The sequence below is a fragment of the Mesoplodon mirus genome (genome assembly GCF_964341445.2).
Source record: "Mesoplodon mirus genome assembly, chromosome: 12".
Taxonomy (NCBI): domain Eukaryota; kingdom Metazoa; phylum Chordata; class Mammalia; order Artiodactyla; family Ziphiidae; genus Mesoplodon; species Mesoplodon mirus.
Genome location: NC_138988.1, coordinates 83,082,909 through 83,103,218, shown reverse-complemented (window position 1 = coordinate 83,103,218; position 20,310 = coordinate 83,082,909). Strand labels below are relative to the sequence as shown.

The following is a 20,310-nucleotide window of genomic DNA, read 5'->3' as shown; positions in this document are numbered from 1 at the left end:
GAGATGAGATTTGCCCTTGACTAGACCCTGCCCCACCGTAATCCCCTCACAACCCTCCCCCTCCCCCTTCCCTGGAGGGTAATCCACACCAGCCACACCTGTCCAGCCTGCTTCTCATCCTCCTTCTGCCCCTTGGACCCACATTCCCTCTGGCTGTGTGTGCTTTTCCGCCAACAATCACCCAGTTTATTATAAACCCAACATTTACTGAGAACAAAGGAAACTGGTTAGCACAGAGGCCCAATTTCAATTCATTAGACTTCAGCTGAGGGTGGGGAACAGGGGTGTGGCCAGCCCTGAAGTCACCCTCCCAGGGAGGAACCAGCTCTGGGAGAGAGGGGCTGTCAGACCTCCAGGGCCTGGCTGGGATCTGACTGAGGAATGTGCGAAGGGGTGGCGGAGAGGAGACGGTAGCACCCCCAGGTGTGGGCAGCAAGTGGCGGAGGTGGCTGTCCAGGGCTTGGGGTGGGGGTCGTGGTCCTCTCTCAGGGGTTGATGGGAGGCAGGGAACCGAGCTCAGGCAGCAGCTCGGGGTGGGGATCCAGGCGGGCCAGGCGGCTCTGCTCCAGGGCAATGGCCTCAGCTGAGTGCTTGCACTTCTCAGAGCCACACTGGCAGGTGAAATATTTGCTTTTGATGTCCCAGAAGCGGTCACCATAGTCAAACCTGTCAGGGAAGCACAAGAGGCCTGTGGGACCCAGACCCCCCCCAAGCACCCACCCCCGTCTTCGGATGGGCTCTCAGCCCTCCTCTGTTCTAATGCGCCTGCAGCACCAGCACTGTCTGGTAGCCTGTTAGAAGCGAAGATTCTTCAGGCCCCGACCCAAACCTACCGACTCAGAACCAGTGAGGCTCAGGACCGTCCGCAGAGACATCGGACAAGCTCTGCTCTAATCCATGCCTGGAAACCAGGCACTCGCCAGCCGCCTGCTGTTGGTCCTGGGCTTGCTGCACCTCCCACACCCTGGCCGAGCCGCAGGACGCCTCACCCCAGTTCCTCCCCGGTCCGGATGTCTCGGGAGCTGAAGAAGGCAATGCGTGGAAATCGCAGGTCTTGGTGCAGCATAAAGACCCGGACGGGGATGATGTTGGGGTCACACAAGTGGTTGATGAAGCGGCTGATGTTGCCGTAGTAACGGGCGTCGATGCAGTACACCTCTCCATCCTGATGGGAGGGCGTCATTCATCACATCTACCACCACCCTGCTGGATGGGCCAAGCTCCCCACCCCCCTGACTACCCAGCCCCTCCTCCTCAGGTTTCCATCTGCTGACTGAGAGGAGGGCGGCAGAAGGGTCTCCTGCTCACCTTGTTGTCTAAGTCGAAGAGATAAGAATCATCCTCTCTCACATCAGCCTCAGCATCAGAGATCAGCTCGCCGACATACCTGTTGGGCAGGGAGTGGTGCTTCTGGAGGTGAGCAGGGGTCACTGGGAGCAGGCTCCAGGCCCTGTCTCTCCCCACAGCCCCAGGATTCCTCTTCCACTGTTTGTCAGCTGTCTGTGAATCTCACAGATCAACACAGCTGGGGCTGGGGTGGGCGACCCAAGGCACAGTGGGCCCCCAAGGATAGCGGACATCATCTGGGAGGGAGGGGGTGGGTGGCCCCCAACCAGAAGGGGGGTCAGGAGGAGGAACCTGGGGACAGGCACGTGAGGGTACACACAGGACACACTCCCGCCAGCTGGGGTCCCACCAGACAACTAGGTCAACAGGCAGGACCAACAGAGCGGGGCCAGGGATGAGCTGGAGAAGCAGTGGTGGGGAAGTTAGAGGGAGGGGCTCGAGCCGCACCAGAGGATGACTCGGGTGAGCATGGCAGCGCCCAGCCTCTGGGGCGAAGGGATCGGTATCTGTGGGCAGTCGGCCTGGGTGGGGAAATCTGTTCAGGCGTAGACACGGGGGTTTGTGGACTAGGGATCACCCAGCAGGTGGGGGCAACGCTGGGCTGAGGACAGGAGAGGGGTGAGGACAGCGGGGAGGGGACGGAGCCACCACAGGAGCTATGAAGAACTGGGGGTGAGCACGCCCACGTTTGGAAAGTAGAGGGAGAGGAGCTGGTGAAGAGGAAGAATGGATGGGTCGCAGGTGAGGACGGTGTCGTGGGAGCCAGAGCTAAGGGGGGCGGCAGATGCCAGGAGAATGAGGACTGAGACACGCGGGTCAGGGAGTGGGACTGCTGGGAGGCAGCATCCGCAGAGGGTGAGGGTAGAGGCAGATGTGGGCACGGATGAGCAGTGAGTGGGTGATGGGGAACCTGAGGCCCAGGAGGAAGGGGTCGCGTGTCCCAGTCAAATCGAGAGATGACATGATGGAGGAAAAATGAATGGTCCCTTAAACAGGCAACTGGGGCTGGATGACTTTTTCTCTTTGTCTTTCTTAAGGCCAAAGGAGACCTAGATTACGTTTGAAGGCCATGGAGTAAAAGCCAGGGGACAGGAAGAGGTAATGGATACTGGGAAGAGAAAGAATTGATGGATGGAGAGGCCTGAGGCCCCTGATGAGGTGGACAGAAAGGTAGCTGTTATCACCTCCATTTTGCAGACAAGAAAAATGAGGCTCAAAGAGGTTGTGAACTTGGCCAAGGACACCCAGCTCTGTCTGTCTGTAAAACTGAGACTTTCCGCAGTGGGGAAGGGCAGGGAAGAGGGAGCGTGAGGCTCGGAAATACACCGAAGGGGAGGGAAAGACGCAGGCACTGTGGTCTGGCCAGAGCGCAGGCTTGGGGATGGGGGTCAGAGGAGGCTGGCCAGGGTGGGGTCAGCAGGAAGAGCTGGGACCCATCACGGAGGAGGGCAGAGAGGGAGGCCTGGGAGTCAGCCGTGGCCCTGCATCCAGCCCCCACGCCCCCAGGAGCCAAAGTACCCCCTCCCCACCACTCACTCGCAAATGAAAGTCCCCTGGGGAATGGTCTGCAGGGCTCGGACCCCCCAGCCCATCTTGGCTGTTCGGTAGAGCTGCAGTCGCACCCTGGGGGTGGGAGAGAGGGTGATATTCAGTGGTGTAACCTGGAAGCGCCCCGAGGGAGAGAAGGGAAAAGGGGGAGTGAGGGGAGCTGAGGGGCTGGGCCTCACTTGATGCCACTCTGCACTACCCGGTTCTTGCAGTTTCTCCAGCAGGAGCACGCCTGGTTACACTCAAAAATCAGCGGGGGCTCGATCTTGTTAAATTCCTGGAGCAGCCGCCCGTCCTGGGGTTGAGGGAGGGGAGGACAGTGGTTTCTGTGTGGTGCCCACCTCAGCTGCCCAGGACTCCCAAGACTTCACAGAAAAATCCACTGCTGACCCCAACCCAGACACAGGGAGGACAGGCTGGGGGAGGCCACATATGCTCTTAGTTTATCCAACAGGAAACACACAACCATTGCCCTGGGTTTGCATATACCTGGGCCAGGCCCCTCTCTGTCCTGGCAACAGCCTAGGAATCCCAGGTCTCGCCCTGCCCTCTTCGCTGCTTCCCCCACAGGGTAGAAGGTGAGGGACAGGGTCCCAGGGAGTTGGTGTCAGAGGCCAGCTCCCCCAAAGGAGTGGATGAGTGTGTGTGCGGCCAGGGCGAGGGCACGTACCTTGTCATACCAGCAGCGAATGCTGAGCTGGCCACACAGGCAGTTGGAGCTGGAGCAGTCATCCACGCATGTGCAGTGCTGGGGTGGGAGGTAGGGTCAGCTCACCCCCCAGAATCGGCCTTGGCCCCTCAGATTCCAGTGCTCCCTGCCCCACAACTGCTGTCCTTTCTCTAGGGTCCACATTGTAGGACAGGGAGGGTGATGGTCCCCGGATGAGGGGGAACCAAGATGCTGCTGATGGGGGTGTCTCTAGGGCCACTATGAGCCCATGTGATACCTTCACGTGTCCTAGAAAAAGGACCCCCTCCCTAGGTGGATGCAAGCCCACACCAGAGCTCCCTTTCAGCCCCACCACCTTGGCCAGGTGCCCTTGTTGGCCCACAGTGTGCCCAGCTGTACCTGGTGGCTCTGGGTGTCCCTTTGGGAGGAGGGCCCAGGGCCCTGCACTCACCTGTAGGTGGGTGATGTTGCGGTCGATGTTCATGGTGGACGTCTCGCAGTTCTCCGAGATGTACTTGTAATCCTCGGGGCAGGGCTCCCCGTCCACACCGTTGACACAGGGAATGGGCACGTTCTCATAGCCCCGAGCCACGTCCCTGGCAGGAGGGGAGATGGAGCTGGGTGGCTAAAGCATGGGGTGAGGACTCCCCTAGGTGGGGAGAGGGCTGGGTGAGGGAAGAGGGTGGTTCTGGGGGTTCACTGGGGCGTGGGGAGTAAGGTTCCCAGATAAAAGGCAGGACAGTCAGTGAAATCTGAATTTCAGAGTATCAAGAAACAATTTTTTAGTACAGGTATGTCCCAAATACTGCATGGGACACTCCTAACGTTAAAAAAGTATGCACTGTTCACCCGAAATTCTAATTCGGCTGGATGTTGCCTATTTTTATTTGGTGTATCTAGTTGACGTGTGCGTGTGGCGGGCGGACGGGGGACAGAGGTGGTTTTGGGGACTCAGAGGATTCTAGGGGCCGGGGGAGGGGGCGGAGGTCGCTCTGGGTAAGGAGAGAGCCCAGGCTCACCGGCAGATGATCTTCTCAGTGCGGATGGCCCGATTGCCCACCCCGAGCCGCAGCTTGCGGTTGAGCTGGAGTGCGAACCACACGTCAGAGCGCTCAGGGGTCAGGTCCCACGCCGTGTCCCCTTCCTTGTTCCGCAGCTCAGGGTTTGCCCCGCGGGACAGGAACAACCTGGGAGGGGACGGGAAGCCTGTGGGGTCCGGGGCTGTGCGAGGGGGCAGAGTGTCCAGGTGGGGGCGGGGCGGGGGCTCACAGCACGCAGTCGTGGTAGCTCTCCCGGGCTGCAATGTGTAGGGGCGTGTCCCCGTGGTAGTTGACAGCGTGGAGGTCGCAGCGGGCGTTCAGGAGAACCTCTGCGATGGCGGCGCTGCCGGTGAAGGAGGCCCAGTGCAGGCAGATGTTCTCCTCCTGGGGAGGTGGCAGGGGGAGAGGTCTGAACCCAGCCGGCACCTTGCTCAGGGGCGGGGGCTGAACCCACTTCCCGCATCCCGACCAAACTCTCACGTTGTCTGTGAGGGTGACGTCGGCGCCCCGTGTCAGCAGCATGCGGATCACCTCGATGTGCTTGTGCTCTGCGGCCCAGATGATGGGCGTCCACCCCCCACTGTCCTGTGGGTGGGGAGGGAAGGAGGAGGATGGAGAGGCAGCTCCAGCCCTGCTCACCCAAACAGATGGGGTCAAGAGCACAGGCTCCGGAGCTAGGCTCACGCTCAGAGTCCCAGCTCCACCACTCACAGGCTGTGGAACCCTGGGCAAGTCATTTAACGGCTCTGGGTCTCTGTTTCCTCGTTTACAAAATGGGACTAGTGAGTGTCTATTGCTCAAGGCCGCGAAGTGATTTTTCTCTTTTTAAAAAAGTATGTATTTCCTTGGGACTTCCCTGGTGGCGCAGTGGTTAAGAATCCGCCTGCCAATGCAGGGGACACAGGTTTGAGCCCTGGTCCGGGAAGATCTCACATGCCGCGGAGCAACTAAGCCCGTGCGCCACAACTACTGAGCCTGTGCTCTAGAGCCTGAGAGCCACAACTACTGCAGCCTGCGCGCCTAGAGCCCGCACACTGCAACGAAGGGTAGCCCCTGCTCGCCGCAACTAGAGAAAGCCCGCGTGCAGCAACGAACACCCAACACAGCCAATAAATAAATACATAAATAAATAAGTGAATTTTAAAAAAAGAAAAAATTAAAAGAAAAAAGAAAAAATACATATTTCCTCGATCTGCCTGCCCACTCAAAGGTCCTAGAAGCAGGAACCCAACAACAATGACCACCCCTAGGTACACAGACTGTAGTCTCGAAAAAATATTTCCCATTTAAAGGAACCAGAGTTTCATAGAGAAATGGTAGATCCTGAGTCTGGGGCAGGATAGGTGCTGAAAAGGATGCTCTCAAAGTCCACTGGGTCATTTCAAAAGCCACGGGAGCCTATGGCAAGGGGCTTCTTCTGGACAAAGGACAGAACAATTCAAAGATCAAGAAGAGCACCTCAATGATCACTGCAGCACTATTTACAACAGCCAGGACAAGGAAGTAACCTAAGTGTCCATCGACAGAGAAACAGACAAAGAAGATGTGGCACATACATACAATGGAATATTACTCAGCCATAAAAAGGAACGAAATTGGGTCATTTGTAGAGACATGGATGGACCTAGAGAGTGTCATACAGAGTGGAGGAAATCAGAGAGAGAAAAACAAATATCGTATATTAACGCATATATGTGGAACCTAGAAAAATGGTATAGATGATCTTATTTGCAAAGCAGAAATAGAGATACAGACGTGGAGAACAAACGTGTGGATATCAAGGGGAGGGTGGGAGGAACTGGGAGACTGGGATACGCTATTGATACTATGTATAAAATAGACAACTAATGAGGACATACTGCATAGCACAGGGAACCTAACACACTGTGGTGACCTAAATGGGAAGGAAATCCAAAAAAGACGGGATGTATGTGTATGTACAGCTGATTCATTTTGCTGTACAGTAGAAACTAACACAACATTGTAAAGCAACTATACTCCAATAAAAATTAATTAAATAAAAAACCCCAAAGATCAAGAATGACACAGACTCAAACACCTCCAACCCGTGAAAAACTGAGTTAGTAAGGAATCTCACTGGACAGTGCCAGAGATTAAGGCTGCAACTCATTTTGAAAACTGATAAAGAGAAAAAAGAAAGAAACAGAAGAGAATGAAGAGAAATACAAACGAAGGGGGGAAAAGAGATGGGGACAGACTGGAACAGTGTGAAATGCAGGGAAAGGGTCAGAGGTCAGACGAGGGAGAAAGGGGACCTAAAGCCTGAGGCTGAGGCAAGGACCCCAGGGGGCTGGGCTGGAAGCCCGGCCGCTGACCTGGGCGTTGACGTCCACCTGTCCCGTGCTGAGCAGCAGGCTGACCATCTCCAGATTCCCAATTTTGGCTGCGTGGTGGAGGCAGGTGGAGCCGTCTTCCTCCTGAGGGCGATGCAGGCAGATGAGCCGGCTGGCTGGCACCTCAAGCCCGGGCCCTGAGCCCGGCCCTGGCCTGCCCGGCTGCGCACCTTGCTGTAGACACAGCCCCCGCGCTGCACCATGTAGCGAGCCACCTCCAGGTGGTTGTTCACCACGGCCTCCATCAGCGGCGTCCGCTGCTGCTTGTCCACAGCATTGATGTTCGCCCCAGCCTGCAAGGAGGGGGCACGCGGGCTGGCACCAGGGAGGGGCTGGGCAGGGGAGGGGGTCCCAGGGCTGGGCCCGCGCTGACCTGCAGCAGTACATGGCAGATCTCCACAGAGCCCTTCTGGGCAGCCGCGTGCAGGGGCGTGCGCTTGCTCTGCTGGTCGCTCTGGAAGTTGGGGTCCAGGTTGTCCACTGCGGGGAGGGCCCACCACACCGGGAGAGGGAGGGACAGGTGGTAAGCAAGCTAGGGGGTGGGTGGCACCTCCTCCAGGAAGGCTTCTCAGGGCCCCAACCTGAGTCAGAGGCCCCTCCTGGGCCTTCTTTGTGCTCACCTCCACTGCAGCACAGCACTGATCAGAGTAAGAAGTTAAGAGCACCAGCTCTGCCTGAGTTCAAATGGCCCTGCCCCTGCCCCTTAGTACTGCTGTGCACTGGGCAAGGTAGTTAACCTCTCTGGGCCTCCGCTGGGAAGATTTAAGTGAGTGAACGTGCATAAGCACTCAGAACAGTCCCCAGTCCCCATCATCACGGGTTATTCCCCCACCACACTAAGTCCTTCAGGGCAAGGACGACGTTCTTCATTGCTGCCCTCCTGGCCCCGAGTCCAGTGACTGGTACATAATCGGTGCTCAGGCAGGGTTTGCTGAACGAAGGAGTGGAATACTCACACAGCATCAGGATCACCTTCTGCAGCTCCCCTTGCTTCACGGACAGGTACAGCTGCCGGGGGTGGAAACGGAGTTTCTTCCGCCTGCCATGGTGAGGGAGGGAGAGGGGGTTGACTCGCCAGATTCAAGCATCGGTTCCCACACCTGCAGCTCCACACTTCCAGCCCCAGTCCTAGCTGCTGTGCCCGAGGTCAACCCGCACTCACCTCTCTGACTCCTGGATAACCAGGGCCTTTTCCAGGGCCTCCCGGCCTGGGCCAGGTGGCAGCCCCACAGCTGAGAGGCAGCCCCCATTGGGCAGGGTTAGGGAGGGCCCCGAGCTGTCGATGGTGTCAGCCAGGGGGTCGCAGGGTGGACGCCGGGGCTCCCCCTGTCCTCGCATCCGGGCGCTGTGGGAGAAGGTGTGAATGTTCAGGGGAGACGGGGACTGGGGCAGGGAGCAGACAGAAAGGAAGGGCAAAGCCAGTACCTGGGCTGGGAAGTGTCCGCTCTCCCAGGGGCATCCTGGGCCAGGGGCGGGGGGGCAGGGGCTGCAGTGCCAGCCGGTGGGGTCACCCCATCCCCCCGGGGGATGGTCACCTCCTGGGCCTCAGATGCATCCTCCCCACAGTGGGGACAGAAGACCATCCCGTTCAGCTGGGACACACAGGCCTTGTGGAAGCGGTGGGCCACTCGGAAGTCGGGGTGGCACTCCAGGAAGGTGCCCTGGGGGCAGAGAAACAATGTGGCCAGGCTCTGGGAGCCCCTACCCCCATGGGGCATGCTGCCTGTCTGCCCCACTGGTCACTCACCGCCGTGCAGAAGTAGCCACAGCCCGGGCAGCAGTGGTGTTTGACCATGCGGGCGCGGTGGGTCTCACAGAGTACCATCAGTGCCACGCGGCTGGACGGTCTCATGGTCTCCCGCTTGAGGATTGCAGCGTTGCAGCCCGATAGCTGTGCGCAGTGAGGATGGGTGACAAGAGGTGAGGCTGGGCTCTGGGGCTGGATGCCCTGGCAACTCACCTACCAGCCCAGAGGCCCACCTCTCCATCCACACTCTCCGTGGCCATGCACTTGTGCCCTGCTCTCTCGCTGATCCGGTCTATCTTGGGTGCCTCCATGCGGCAGCTGCAGAGGGGCAACTCCTCAAACCCACGCTCCGTCTCCAGCGAAGATGTGTCATTGGACACCCCTTGGATGGAGGAAAGAGGGAGCTGAGGGAGGCCCAGCCTCTCACCCACCGGGACCCCTCCTGGGGCCTCTCACCCCCGCCCTGACTTTCCCTCCGTGCTCCAGAACCCCCAAAGTCTGGCCACGGACACCCCAGCTCCAGCGGGGTTCCCCTCCTCCCCATTCCCTCCGGCCCCGAGGGCGCCCCTAGTGGCTCCCTATCCCGGCAATTGGCAATTACCAGCGTGGTTGGGAGAGAGGGTCCCCTCGCTGGGCAGCTCCAGGGACCCCAGAGGGACCTCCATGTACTCACTGGGGCCTGAGGAGCCCACACCATTCACTCCTGACACAGAGACAGAGAGAGTGAGAGTGCGAGCTCACAGGTGCCTGGATGCGGGGGTACATGCGGGTGTGCATGCTGAGCGTGTGTGTGCATGCATGCTCTCTGGGGACCGGGAGGGGCTGGAGGAGGGGCCCCCAAAACAGAGGAGCCTTCTCACCTCGTGGCTCCTTGGCCCTCGGAGGCTCCCGCTTCCGCCGTTTCCGTGATGGCTTCACCCACGGGCTGTCCTTCCGCCACTTCTTTTTGGCTTTGCGCCGGCCGCTGGAACCACTCTGGGGAGGAGGAAGAACGTTAAAGAGCCCGGCCCGCAGCCCATAACCCCCTCCTTTGAGGACTCAGACCTCCGTCCCCGAAGCCCCCACTCCTCCGGGGACGCCAGCCTCCAGTTCTACCCTGTCAGACTGATTGCCTGACTCTTCGTCTTCTTCTTCTTCTTCCTCCTCCTCCTCCTCCTCTTCCTCCTCCTCCTCTTCCTCCTCCTCCTCTTCCTCTTCCTCACTCAGTTGTTCAGCCAGAGCTTCGACCTCAGACTGGAAGAGAGGCAAAGTGGGGCTGAAGACACAGTGACCCCCAGGCCACAGCTCTGCGCTGGGGGGAGCTTGGGAGAGAGGCACAGCAGGACACATCCGACCCCCGGGACTCAGAGGATGAGGCGGGATCAAGAAAACAACAATTCTCCACGGAGGGCTCCCTGGTGATGATGTGTGAACAGGAAAGGAAGGAAAGGGCTGGATACAGAGAGGAGGTGTAGCATATTACACTGTAATAAAAAATAAGGTGCTAGGGTTTCCCTGGTGGCGCACTGGTTGAGAGTCCTCCTGCCGATGCAGGGGACGCGGGTTCGTGCCCCGGTCTGGGAAGATCCCACATGCTGCGGAGCGGCTGGGCCCGTGAGCCATGGCCGCTGAGCCTGCGCGTCCGGAGCCTGTGCTCCACAACGGGAGAGGCCACAGCAGTGAGAGGCCCATGTACCGCAAAAAAAAAAAAAAAAAAAGGTGCTATGGTGACATGCAACAACATGATGAATCTTGGCAACATAATAGTAAACAGGAAAAGGAAGGAACACATTCTAGATAACAAACGTATAGTAGGAGACTCTTGATGAAATTCATAAAGAGGCAAGACTGAAAACACTAAGTGAAAAACGAGTTAGAGGGGCTTCCCTGGTGGCGCAGTGGTTAAGAATCCGCCTGCCAATGCAGGGGACATGGGTTCGAGCCCTGGTCCGGGAAGATCTCACATGCTGCGGAGCAACTAAGCCCGTGCACCACAGCTACTGAGCCTGTGCTCTAGAGGCCGCGAGCCACAACTACTGAAGCCCGTGCACCTAGAGCCCATGCTCTTCAAGAAGAGAAGCCTCTGCGATGAGAAGCCCGCGCACACAACAAAGAGTAGCCCCCGCTCACTGCAACTAGAGAAAGCCCACGTGCAGCAACGAAGACCCAACACAGCCAAAGATTAAAAAAAAAACAAAACAAGAAACGCTATAATGAAGTCAGGCTGACATCTCCTGAATCCACTGATCTTAACTTCACTAATAAAAGACCAAATGTTCCACGCCTGATGTGATACAACATTGGGCAGAGAGTTATGTGTTAATCCCCACCCAATCAGCCAACTCCTAAATGTGAAGAATTCTGTAGGATAACTGACTTGGTTTCTTCAATAAATAAATGGCACTTTTTTTTTTTTTTTTTTTTTTTTGCGGTATGCGGGCCTCTCACTGTTGTGGCCTCTCCCGTTGCGGAGCACAGGCTCCGGATGCGCAGGCCCAGCGGCCATGGCTCACGGGCCCAGCCGCTCCGCGGCATATGGGATCCTCCCAGACCGGGGCACGAACCCGTATCCCCTGCATCGGCAGGCGGACTCTCAACCACTGCGCCACCAGGGAGGCCCTTTTTTTTTTTTTTTAAATAGGGAACCTATACATCAAGAGAGACCTAAGACAAATAATCAACGTGTGGACCTCACTGAAACCTGACAGACGAAAACTCATTTATGAAACAACCGAGAAGATGTGAAGACTGACTGGTGGCAAGGTGATGGTGTTAAAGAATCATCTGTAGGGACTTCCCTGGTGGTCCAGTGGAAGGGCTCCTCACTTCCACGGCAGGGGGCATGGGTTTGATCCCTGGCTGGGGAACTATGATTCCCACATACCGCACGGCGGAAAAAAAAAATTATTTGTAAATTTTTTAAAAACAGAAAGAGGTCTTATGTTTAGAGATACTTGTGGAAATATTTCTAGATAAAATGATATAGTATCTGCGATTTGCTCTGAAATAATCCAGTAAGTGTGGGTGTTGGGGAGGAAGAGATGAGTCAAGATCAGCTGTGTATCGATAATCCTTGGAGTTGGGTGATGGCTACCTGGGGGCTCACTATTCTATTTTTTTGTGTATATTTGAAAGTTTCCATGATAAAACGAATGAAAAGCAAAACAGGCAAGACTAAGCATTATGCTGCATGGACAAACATATATGTGAAATAAAACCAAACAAGGAGCAAAGGAATAAACAAGCAAACAAACAACAAATAAACCATAAAATGGGATGTTAAACCCAAAGTCCAGGATGGTGATTATCACTGTGGAGAGGGGCAAGGGGATGGTATGGGGTAAGGCACACACTGGAAGTAAGTTATAGACAGTATGGGGCAGTGAGTTAGTGGGTGTTCAGAAAAGGAAAGAAAGATGAAAGTGGGGCAGGAAAGACTGGAGAGCGAGCCCTGGACGTGGGGGAGCACTGGCCGGTAGGGCGGCTGGCTCCCTCTCACCTTGCTGTCAGAGTCCACCCGCTCATCCACAGAGTAGGAATCGTAGTAGAGGCTGAAGTCATCCCCCACCACCGTTTCCCACTCCTCCAGGGACCCGGGCTCCCCCTTCTCCAGGGTCACTTCTCTCGAACCCCGTGCAGAACCCAACTCCTCTGACTAGAAAAAGATTTAAAGAAAAAAATTGAAGCTGCTGGCCCTCCCTCACCAACACCCCATTTCCCTTGAGGGTGAGATGGAGCCCCAGCTCCTAGGATCCCTCAGAGCAGCCCCCCAGGTGGAGAGGCCCAGGCCCTGTTCCCTGCCTCTCCTGGCTTACCAGGCCACCTCCTGAGTTCAGCTTCCTCCTTTTGGCCACATCTGGAAGGAGAGAAAGGAGTGAGGCCCGTACTCTAAACCCTTAGCACAGGCCATAGCAAGCCGCAGGTAGGTGGGGGGTGGGACTGACCTGAGGTCACCTTCCCCAGCGAGTGCACGTCATCACTCATGCGGAAATGCTGCACTTCAGGGGGCCGCTTCTCAGGGACTGGGGGCTGGGGGCACAGAGGGAGCACACTTAGGGTCAGGGAGCATCTATGGTTCTGCCTGGATTAGCTTAGAGCCAAGCCCCAGGTCGGGGTGGGGTGGTGAGCCACACCCTCAAAAATGCCATCTGAAGTTCCGTGCCAATAATAAGAACTGTGTCAAGCACATCCCACATCTAACACTGATGCCAAGAGCCCTAAAAACATTGTCATAAAGCTTCTGAGATTCTGTGGCTCTTGTCATTTCCCTCCTCAGACATTTCTGTGGCCCTCAGCTCTTCCCCTGTACAGCAGGGGCAGTTTCAAAGAAGGGAGAAGTTCCCTTGGGGCCTGCTTTGAGGTAGAAAGGAAAAGTGATTTGAAGTTTCTCTAGTCATTAACATGAGAGTAATTAAGACATTAACTACATAATTAACTCTTTAACATTAGTGTCTTCTACTCCCCTCTGCCTAAGAATGTAAACCCCAGGAAGATAGAAACCTGTCTGTTCCAGATTAAACCCCAGTAGAGAAACTAACACACAGTAGCGCCTTGGTATGTATGTGAAGCAGTGACTGGATAAGAAAAGACCTGAAGGTAAATTGTAAAAAAGCAGCCCACAAGAGGTTTATGGTTAATTACCCTGTCTCTCCCACCCCAACAAACCTCCCCCTAAGCCCCACCTGTCCATTTCCTGGTTTGGACATGGTTTTCCTGGCTCGATGGACCTTGGGCTGCCCCTCCGGGCTGGCTGTGGCCGGAGGGGGTTCAGGCCCTGCTGCTGTTGCCCCCTGGGCCCCCGGCATACTCAGCAACCTCATAGCCAAACTCTGGACTGATGGGGGTGATTTTCCGGCCCCTGTCATTGACATCTTGGCTCGGCTGGGACAAGCACCCCCCTTACTGGGGGAAGATGGGAATGACTTCGTGGCATGGCCTGAAAAACACAGGCAAGCAGGCAGGAGACAAGATAAGAGGGAAGGCAAAGTCAGAGAATGCCCCACCTCACCCCCAGGCTCCCTGGCCTCTCACCCATCAGGATGCGGCCCCCATGGAGGTCCCCATCTCCCTCGAGATTCTCGGGTTCATCCCCAATGAGTGGTGTGGCCCCTACAGGGGTGTCAGCCCCCTCATCGCCGACGGTGACCGTGACAGAGGCTGGGGATGAGGGGCCAGCAGTCTCCAGGGAGTCGGGGTTGGCCTTGGGCAGGATCTCCTCACTACGAGGGGTGTCCCCCAAAGAGCCATGAACTGTAATGGAAGAGAAAAAGTTCAGGGCTAAGGGCTCAAGAGATCCTGTGTTGGGGGAGGTGAAGGTCCAACTGGGCCTGTTTCTGCTGCACTCACCTCTCTCGGTGGCTCCTCTGGGCTCCTTCTCCAGCACCAGCGCCCCCATCTCAGCGGGGGCCTCCCCCTGGGAGGGGACACAAGGGATAGGAGAGCTGGTCAGTCCCGTAGGAAGTTGAGGGGCCCAGGACGCCTGGGCCCTGGAAAGAGACAGGAGGCTCCGGGGCCTACCTCTTCCTCTATGGGGCGCCCCCCTTCCGCGGCCACGGCTGCCCGGAGGGGCCGCACGACCCCTTCCCCGGGCCCGCATCAGCCCCCTCCCTCTCGGTAGACCCCGCATCTCAGGGACCGAGAAGAGAGGAGGGGGAGGGGGCGGGGCCTCCGCACCCCGGCCCCGCCCCCTCCTCCCGGCTGCACGCGCCTCTCCCCCTTTGTCCCCCAGGCCGCGGGGACCCCGGGCACCAACCCCTCCAGCACCCGCTGCCCCCCAGCCCGGTGGACGGCCCCTCGTGCCCCTCGCGCGTGTTCCTGGAGCGCCGGCGCCCGTTGCCCACTCGGGGGCAGCCGGCGGCTGCACGCGCGCCTCGGTGCCCACTCCCCCCACCTCCCACCCCCTGGTCCCCTCATCCGCCCCCGGTGCTGGCCCTCCGGATTGCTGCAAGTCTCGCCCGGGCCCCCCGGCCCCGATGCACCCCCGGAGCATTGCACGGGCGCGCGCTTCCCCCGGGCGCGCGCGCGGGCATGCACCCGCCTCTCCCCCTCCCCTTCCGCACCTCGGCGGCCGCCGCCGCTGCAGCTCCCGCCGCTGCCGCCATCGCCGCTTGCGCGGGGGGCCGAGCCGGCGCGCGGCCGCCCCGGGTCACGTGGGCGAGGAGGGAGGGCTAAGGAGGAGCCTTAAAGGAGCCACTACGCACTTTCTGGCCATTTTCCCCCCGAGAGCGGCCTCAGAGATGGCAGTTCCTGTTCTAAGCTGGGGGCTGCAGGGGGAGAATTCCTGCCATTCCTGGCCTCAGCTCAGCTGGGAACCGAAGGCGAGGCACGCCTGGGTCCAGGTGTGGCTTCTCCATCTGCCACCTGGCTTTAGGTAACTAGCGGAGCGACTGAGCCTCCCGGCTCTCGGCAGTGGCTGTATTTCCAGTCCTGCCCATGTGTGCTTCTCCCGCATCTGGTTGCTTTCTAGCTTCTGGGTCACTAGATAGAAGATTCGGCCTCAATTTTGGCCTCGGTTCTCTAACGAGCAAGAAGGGGGCGATGGGGACGCGCGGAGGACACCTTTACTCTTGGCTGGTTCTAGCATGCAGTTTCAAGTGTCCCCTGGAGCAGCGATCCCTTTTGAAAACCTGGGGCTAAATGTCTCTTCCATTTATGCCAGACATGTCACGCCACCACATGCACTAGAGATCCAGGTAAGCCCCCAGAGGCCCGAGTCATTACTGTCTGATAACACTCTAATAAGTAAACTTTTTTGCCAAACACTTCACAAGCATAGCAGGCACTCCGTTGGTCATAGCCCAGCCGACAGTGGAAGTATGAGTGATATTGCACCAGGACACACAACTTTGAGAGCAGTATTTAGAGTACCATCTCTTTAGGTATTACATCTGGTCAAAGTCTGGAAAATATCTGTATTTCACATGCGATATTTGACACAGGCAAGTGGATAGGGTATAGGGCACCTGAGGCCAATTCAAGGCCTTCTGGGAACTGTAGTTCTCTTCGGTTAAGAACTATTCCAGAGCTTTCTGGGAATTGTAGTCTTCTCCGCATCTTAACCCAGTGGTTTTTATCTTTCTTCAGGACAGGAACCCGTTCCCCAGACCAAAAACGGCCAAACACAGGCTCCAGCTTACAATTCTGGTGGGCACAATGATCACACCTACACCCCATCCCTAGCCCTGATACCAAACTCCTCAACTAGAGTAGGTCATTTGTTAACACCTCCGCCAAACAATCATGGAACACTTGTGCTGTGAGGTATCTGCCAGGAGTTGAGGATGCAGAACTGGGAGGGTCTCTGGCCAGAGGAGCCCACTTGTCACACTCCCCTTCCCCTCTCACGGCTCCTTTGAGACCTGCATGAGTTGTGTCCTCTGGGTACTTAGAAAATGGCATCAGAGGGTGAGGTGGTCTAGGGTGGGATAGTCATTTACACGCAGTTGCCAGATAGAGTATAAAGAAAAAAAAGTTGTTTTTTTTTTATTTTGTGGAAAACAAAAGCAGAAAAACTAAAACCCCAAACTCCAGAAAAAATCCTAAAAAATACGTTTTGTTTTCTTAAAAAATACTGTATAAGTCTCTACTCCTCTCCCTCCCCCACAACCGCCCTCCTTGCCGCCTCTCATCTCACTGCCCTACCCCCCACCCCCACCACTATTCGTAGCTCCTGCTATTGTACCCCCCTTCCCAGTATCTACCCAGGATGCTCACCCCCATATTCTCTTACCTGCCATCTTCCTTTGTTCTCCCTAGAATTTTGGTGAGCCTTGTACCCATCCCATTTCCCCAGCATGCAAGAACGGTCTCCCCCTTCCTTTTCCGGAATTCAATAATCCTTTCCCCCTACCACTCCCTCTCCCAAGGATCTAGTCCAAGCAGGAGCAGGTAAGCTGCCTCCTGCCAAATTCCCTCCCAATTCCCACCCACCCACCCCCTACCTCAAGAAATGCCAGAACCTCTTCCTGGGCAGCCGTAGCCAGGAATAAAATATTTTCCAGTCTTTTTCCCTCCTCATCCCATAGGACGTTTTCCCTCCCTCCACATATCCATGCACCTCCAAGAGAAGAAAATCTTTCTTTGGGACCCCCTATTCCCTTGGCCTTCTCAAAGAACTCTCTCCCTGTCCATCCTTTTCTTCTGAAGAGGCAGGGTCTTCTCTCTAAGGAATCTCCGGCCCCTCCCTCAGGATGTGTGTGTCTGCTCAGGCTCCCCACCGCACCTGCCTGCCCCTGCCCCCCACACCCCCCTATTCTCCTGGACCAAGGAGCCCCCTTCCCCCGCAGCCCAGGGACCCAGCCCCTGCCACGCTAGCGCTAGCGGATGAGGACGTTGATCTCAGCCACGCTGGCCTCCAGCACGTTCTCGGCCGTGGTCTTGCCGTGCTGCTCCTTGAGGTGGCGCCTAATGGCAGGCTTGTGAGCAAAGCGCACATCGCAGTAGGAACAGCGATAGGGCCTCGCTCCCGAGTGGAGGTTGAGGTGGTCGTGCAGCGTGGACTTCTGTGTGAAGCACTTGCCGCAGATGCCACACGAGTGCGACTTGACGCCGCGGTGAACGTTCATGTGGCGGTTGAGGTTGCTGCTGTGGTTGAACTGCTTGCCGCAGCGCGGGCACATGAAGATGAAGTGCTGCGCCCGCATGTGGAAGACCAGCTTCTCCACGCCCTGGAACACTTCCGGGCACTTGGTGCACTTGATGTTCTTTAGGGGATTGCCACTGGAAAAGCCTCCGGGCAGGGGTCCCCGACTGCCCCCCGCCCCCAGGCTGCCCCCCGCCCCCCGGGCAGCCATGGCCACCGCTGCTGCCTCCACCAGGCCTGAGGTGGCCCCCACACTGGCCCGGCCCCCTGGGATCAACAGCAGGCCCTCCCCTTCTGCGTCCTCGGACAGGCTGTAGCAGGCTTTCACCACGCCCTGCGGTGGAGCCACAGTGCTGGGGGGCACGCTGCTCTGGGCCAGCTCCCCAAGGTGGCTGCCCACAGAGCCTCCGATGCCCAGACCTCCTCCCAGGCCTCCGGGAGGTTTGAGCCGGTGTGCCACCTCCAAGGCCGATTCCACCTTGACGATGCAGATGTCAGACACGTCCTCGTCCTCATCCTCATCCTCTTCCTCGGCCTTCAGCTCTAGGTCCTCATCCAGCGGGAACTCCAGCTTCACAGGCCGCAGGAGTGGAGGGGGGAGAGGGGGTGGAGGTGGGGGTTTGGGGGCTGGCTTCGGGGTCCTAGCGGGAGGGAGGAGGGATTTGGTGGCACTGACACTGCTTACAAGGCTGGCATCGCTGACCCCATCCTCTTTGAGGCCTATCTTGGGCTCGATGAACTGGCTGAGGGCATTCCGGCATTTCTCCACCACGTGCTCCATCTGCAGGTAGGAGGCGGCCGTCAGGTAGTTAACAATGTCCCTGACAGCGAATTCCAGGGCGCCCGTATAGCAAGAAAGGAGCAGGTCAGCCACTATGCGTGCACTGTGCATCAGGGAGACCTGCAACTCAGAGCTGGGATTCAGCAGGAACTGGTCCCGCAGGAACGGCGAGCAGGCGGCCAAGATGACCTTGTGGCCGCGGAACTTGAGGCTGTCGGCCACAATGGTCACGTCGCAGAACCGCTCCTCTGCGCGGAGCTGGTTCATGTTCCGCAGCGTAGCGGCCTCGTGGCCGGGCAGCTGGAAGCGCAGGACTTCCACCCCAGAGGCCATTGTGGCGGGGGTGGGCCACCCTGGTTGGGAAGGAAACCGGTCAGAGACAAAGGTCTCCGGCTTTCCTAGGCCAAGGCTCCAGGCCTCGCACCCCCATTCTTGCCTGGCCCTCCCAGCATCAGATCATCCAGTTTTCAAGCCTCTTCCTCAGTTTCCCCAGCCCCCGGGGAGGCGCTGTCCCTCCGAAAGGAGGGAGGCGTGGTTCCCGGGGGCGGGGCAGCGGCGTCCACACCCCCCAGCCCGACAGCCCGCGAAGATGGGGCAAGCCCGCGCGCCCACGGGGGAAGGCCGGCGGAAGCGGGAGCAGAGGCCTGGGTTCTAGGGTGGCCCCGGTTGCAGCCTCTTCTCACCCCGCCCCCTTTACCCGCTGCCTCATTCCTCCACCCCCCTTTGCACGTTTGCACGCGCCTTTCACGTCTTCCCCTCCTGCCTGCACGCATCGTGCACGGCCCCCCCCAACGTTCAGAACTCCGTGGCACGCCCCCCCCGCCCCACGACCCTGAGTGCACGCGCCTCTCACCTGGCCGGGTTCCGCGCGCTGTTTTTTTCCCCCCCTATTTCCCCCACCCCCCCCCGGGGCCGACTGCGCCCCCACACACGGGCAGGGCCTGGGCAGCGCGCAGGCGCGGGGGTGCACGGGGCGCGCGCGCGGGGCCGGCTCCGCGTGGGCGTAAGGGGGGAGGGGCGGGGGCGGCTCGTGGCGTGTGTTCCAGGCCCCGCGCGCGGCGGCGTCGGCGAGAACTCGGGGAGGAGGAAGAGGGGAGGGAATTAAAGGAGCAGGATTCCCCCTTTCCCGACCCCCCTTTCTTCACCAGCCCCCCCCGACACGGTTAAAGGGCCGGACGGCCTGGCCTCTCCTTTGGCCGGTATTATTTGTCCGCCAGAGCGGAAATACGTTCCGCACCCCCCTCTTTCTGGCTCCCCCTCCTCTGTGCCTCCGGGCCCCGCGGCCCGTCTGCGCGTGCGTGCCAAATACCGCGCGGAGGCCCGCTCACTCGGGCCCGCCTCCCGCTCCCGGCTGCCCGCGGCGCAGCCTGCTCCTCTGTCCCCAGTGCGCGCCGCCGCCCCCGGCGCTCCCCGCCTGCCTAGCTCCCCGCGGGCGGCGCTGCCACCTGCTCGCGGGGGTGGTGCTGCTCTGGCCCAGCTGTGCGGAGCGGGGCCGGAGTTGCAGCCATCGCCCCTCCCGGGGTCCCAGCCCACCCCGTGGCTATCGAGATGTTGGTTGCTGTTGCTCACGCCTGCATCCCCTGTTGATTACGTTCACAGTTCCTCCAGCCACACTTCCAGATTTTTCCAACTCTTCTGTGGAAGCTAGTAACCACCTCGGCACTCCCGGCCTAAAAGATATTTTAACTTTCTGCAAGGCCCAACAATCCAGTGTCCTCAACTTCCTCTCCTCTGTCTCAAAATTTTATGAAATCACACCTATCCTTCTCTTCCCCCCATTCTCAGAATTGATCCCAATTTCTTGCCAAGGCAAACGCCCTTGTAAGGTCGATGACCTTGACTATTTCACCCCTACTATATAAATAGACCTAGTACTAATTCTTCTAATTATGTGAATATTTATATTAGTATGATATTTATATTAGCGTCCTTCCCATCCCTGACCCCTCCACCAGACTGACAAGGTCAGAGCTCCACTGCCCTAAACAAAACTTTCCCTCAACTCTGCACCTTTGCCTTCTCTTTCTCTGTCATTCCCAAACTGAGCTGCAGTCTCCACGGCTTCATCACCAGCCTTGAAGACTGGCTCCCCTCCCTCCCTCTTCCTTGCACCTCTCATACCTACCCTCACTTCCCCACCCAACCAAGTCCAGGTGAAGAAGCCCCTGTTCCCTGCCAACTGGATTTGTTTGTTACATTCTCCAGGAGACTAGAGCATTTTCCTTACATATCAACTTTGGTGGAATGTGTTCAATATCTGGTT

The 20,310-nt window shown here is 58.0% G+C and overlaps 2 protein-coding genes across 7 annotated transcripts; both read right to left on the bottom strand.

Annotated features, from left to right (window-relative positions):
* Nucleotides 1-185: 185 nt before the first annotated feature.
* Nucleotides 186-14,831, bottom strand: EHMT2 (euchromatic histone lysine methyltransferase 2; the record flags this gene model as incomplete). Of its 5 annotated transcripts, XM_082637338.1 has the most annotated exons (28): nucleotides 186-666; nucleotides 990-1,165; nucleotides 1,309-1,387; nucleotides 2,884-2,970; nucleotides 3,075-3,190; nucleotides 3,566-3,643; nucleotides 4,017-4,161; nucleotides 4,585-4,752; nucleotides 4,835-4,989; nucleotides 5,086-5,190; nucleotides 6,942-7,043; nucleotides 7,130-7,252; nucleotides 7,333-7,439; nucleotides 7,916-7,998; nucleotides 8,122-8,304; nucleotides 8,385-8,620; nucleotides 8,707-8,850; nucleotides 8,940-9,088; nucleotides 9,308-9,409; nucleotides 9,567-9,681; nucleotides 9,802-9,939; nucleotides 12,185-12,340; nucleotides 12,501-12,541; nucleotides 12,630-12,714; nucleotides 13,368-13,621; nucleotides 13,717-13,935; nucleotides 14,032-14,098; nucleotides 14,745-14,831. In XM_082637338.1, 28 exons carry the CDS (start codon nucleotides 14,784-14,786, stop codon nucleotides 486-488), a joined length of 3,636 nt encoding a protein of 1,211 aa, XP_082493464.1. In that variant the 3' UTR covers nucleotides 186-485. The 5 variants fall into 5 exon arrangements, 4 of the variants coding, with proteins under 4 accessions (XP_082493464.1, XP_082493463.1, XP_082493461.1 ...); XM_082637337.1 differs by lacking the exon at nucleotides 9,308-9,409 and having other exon boundaries at nucleotides 14,745-14,809; XM_082637335.1 differs by lacking the exon at nucleotides 14,745-14,831 and having other exon boundaries at nucleotides 14,032-14,674.
* Nucleotides 14,832-16,988: 2,157 nt separating this feature from the next.
* On the bottom strand, nucleotides 16,989-19,163 carry ZBTB12 (zinc finger and BTB domain containing 12). 2 transcript variants are annotated; one of them, XM_082638433.1, is made up of 3 exons: nucleotides 18,901-19,163; nucleotides 18,168-18,400; nucleotides 16,989-18,047 (listed from the first exon to the last, which is right to left on the bottom strand). In XM_082638433.1, exons 2-3 carry the CDS (start codon nucleotides 18,378-18,380, stop codon nucleotides 17,001-17,003), a joined length of 1,260 nt encoding a protein of 419 aa, XP_082494559.1. In that variant the 5' UTR covers nucleotides 18,381-18,400; nucleotides 18,901-19,163; the 3' UTR covers nucleotides 16,989-17,000. The 2 variants fall into 2 exon arrangements, with proteins under 2 accessions (XP_082494559.1, XP_082494558.1); XM_082638432.1 differs by having other exon boundaries at nucleotides 16,989-18,400.
* Between the last annotated feature and the right edge of the window lie 1,147 nt (nucleotides 19,164-20,310).

Excerpts from the sequence above, each read along its gene's own strand:
- ZBTB12 (XM_082638432.1), bottom strand. The coding sequence starts at position 18,380 with ATGGCCTCTGGGGTGGAAGTCCTGCGCTTCCAGCTGCCCGGCCACGAG.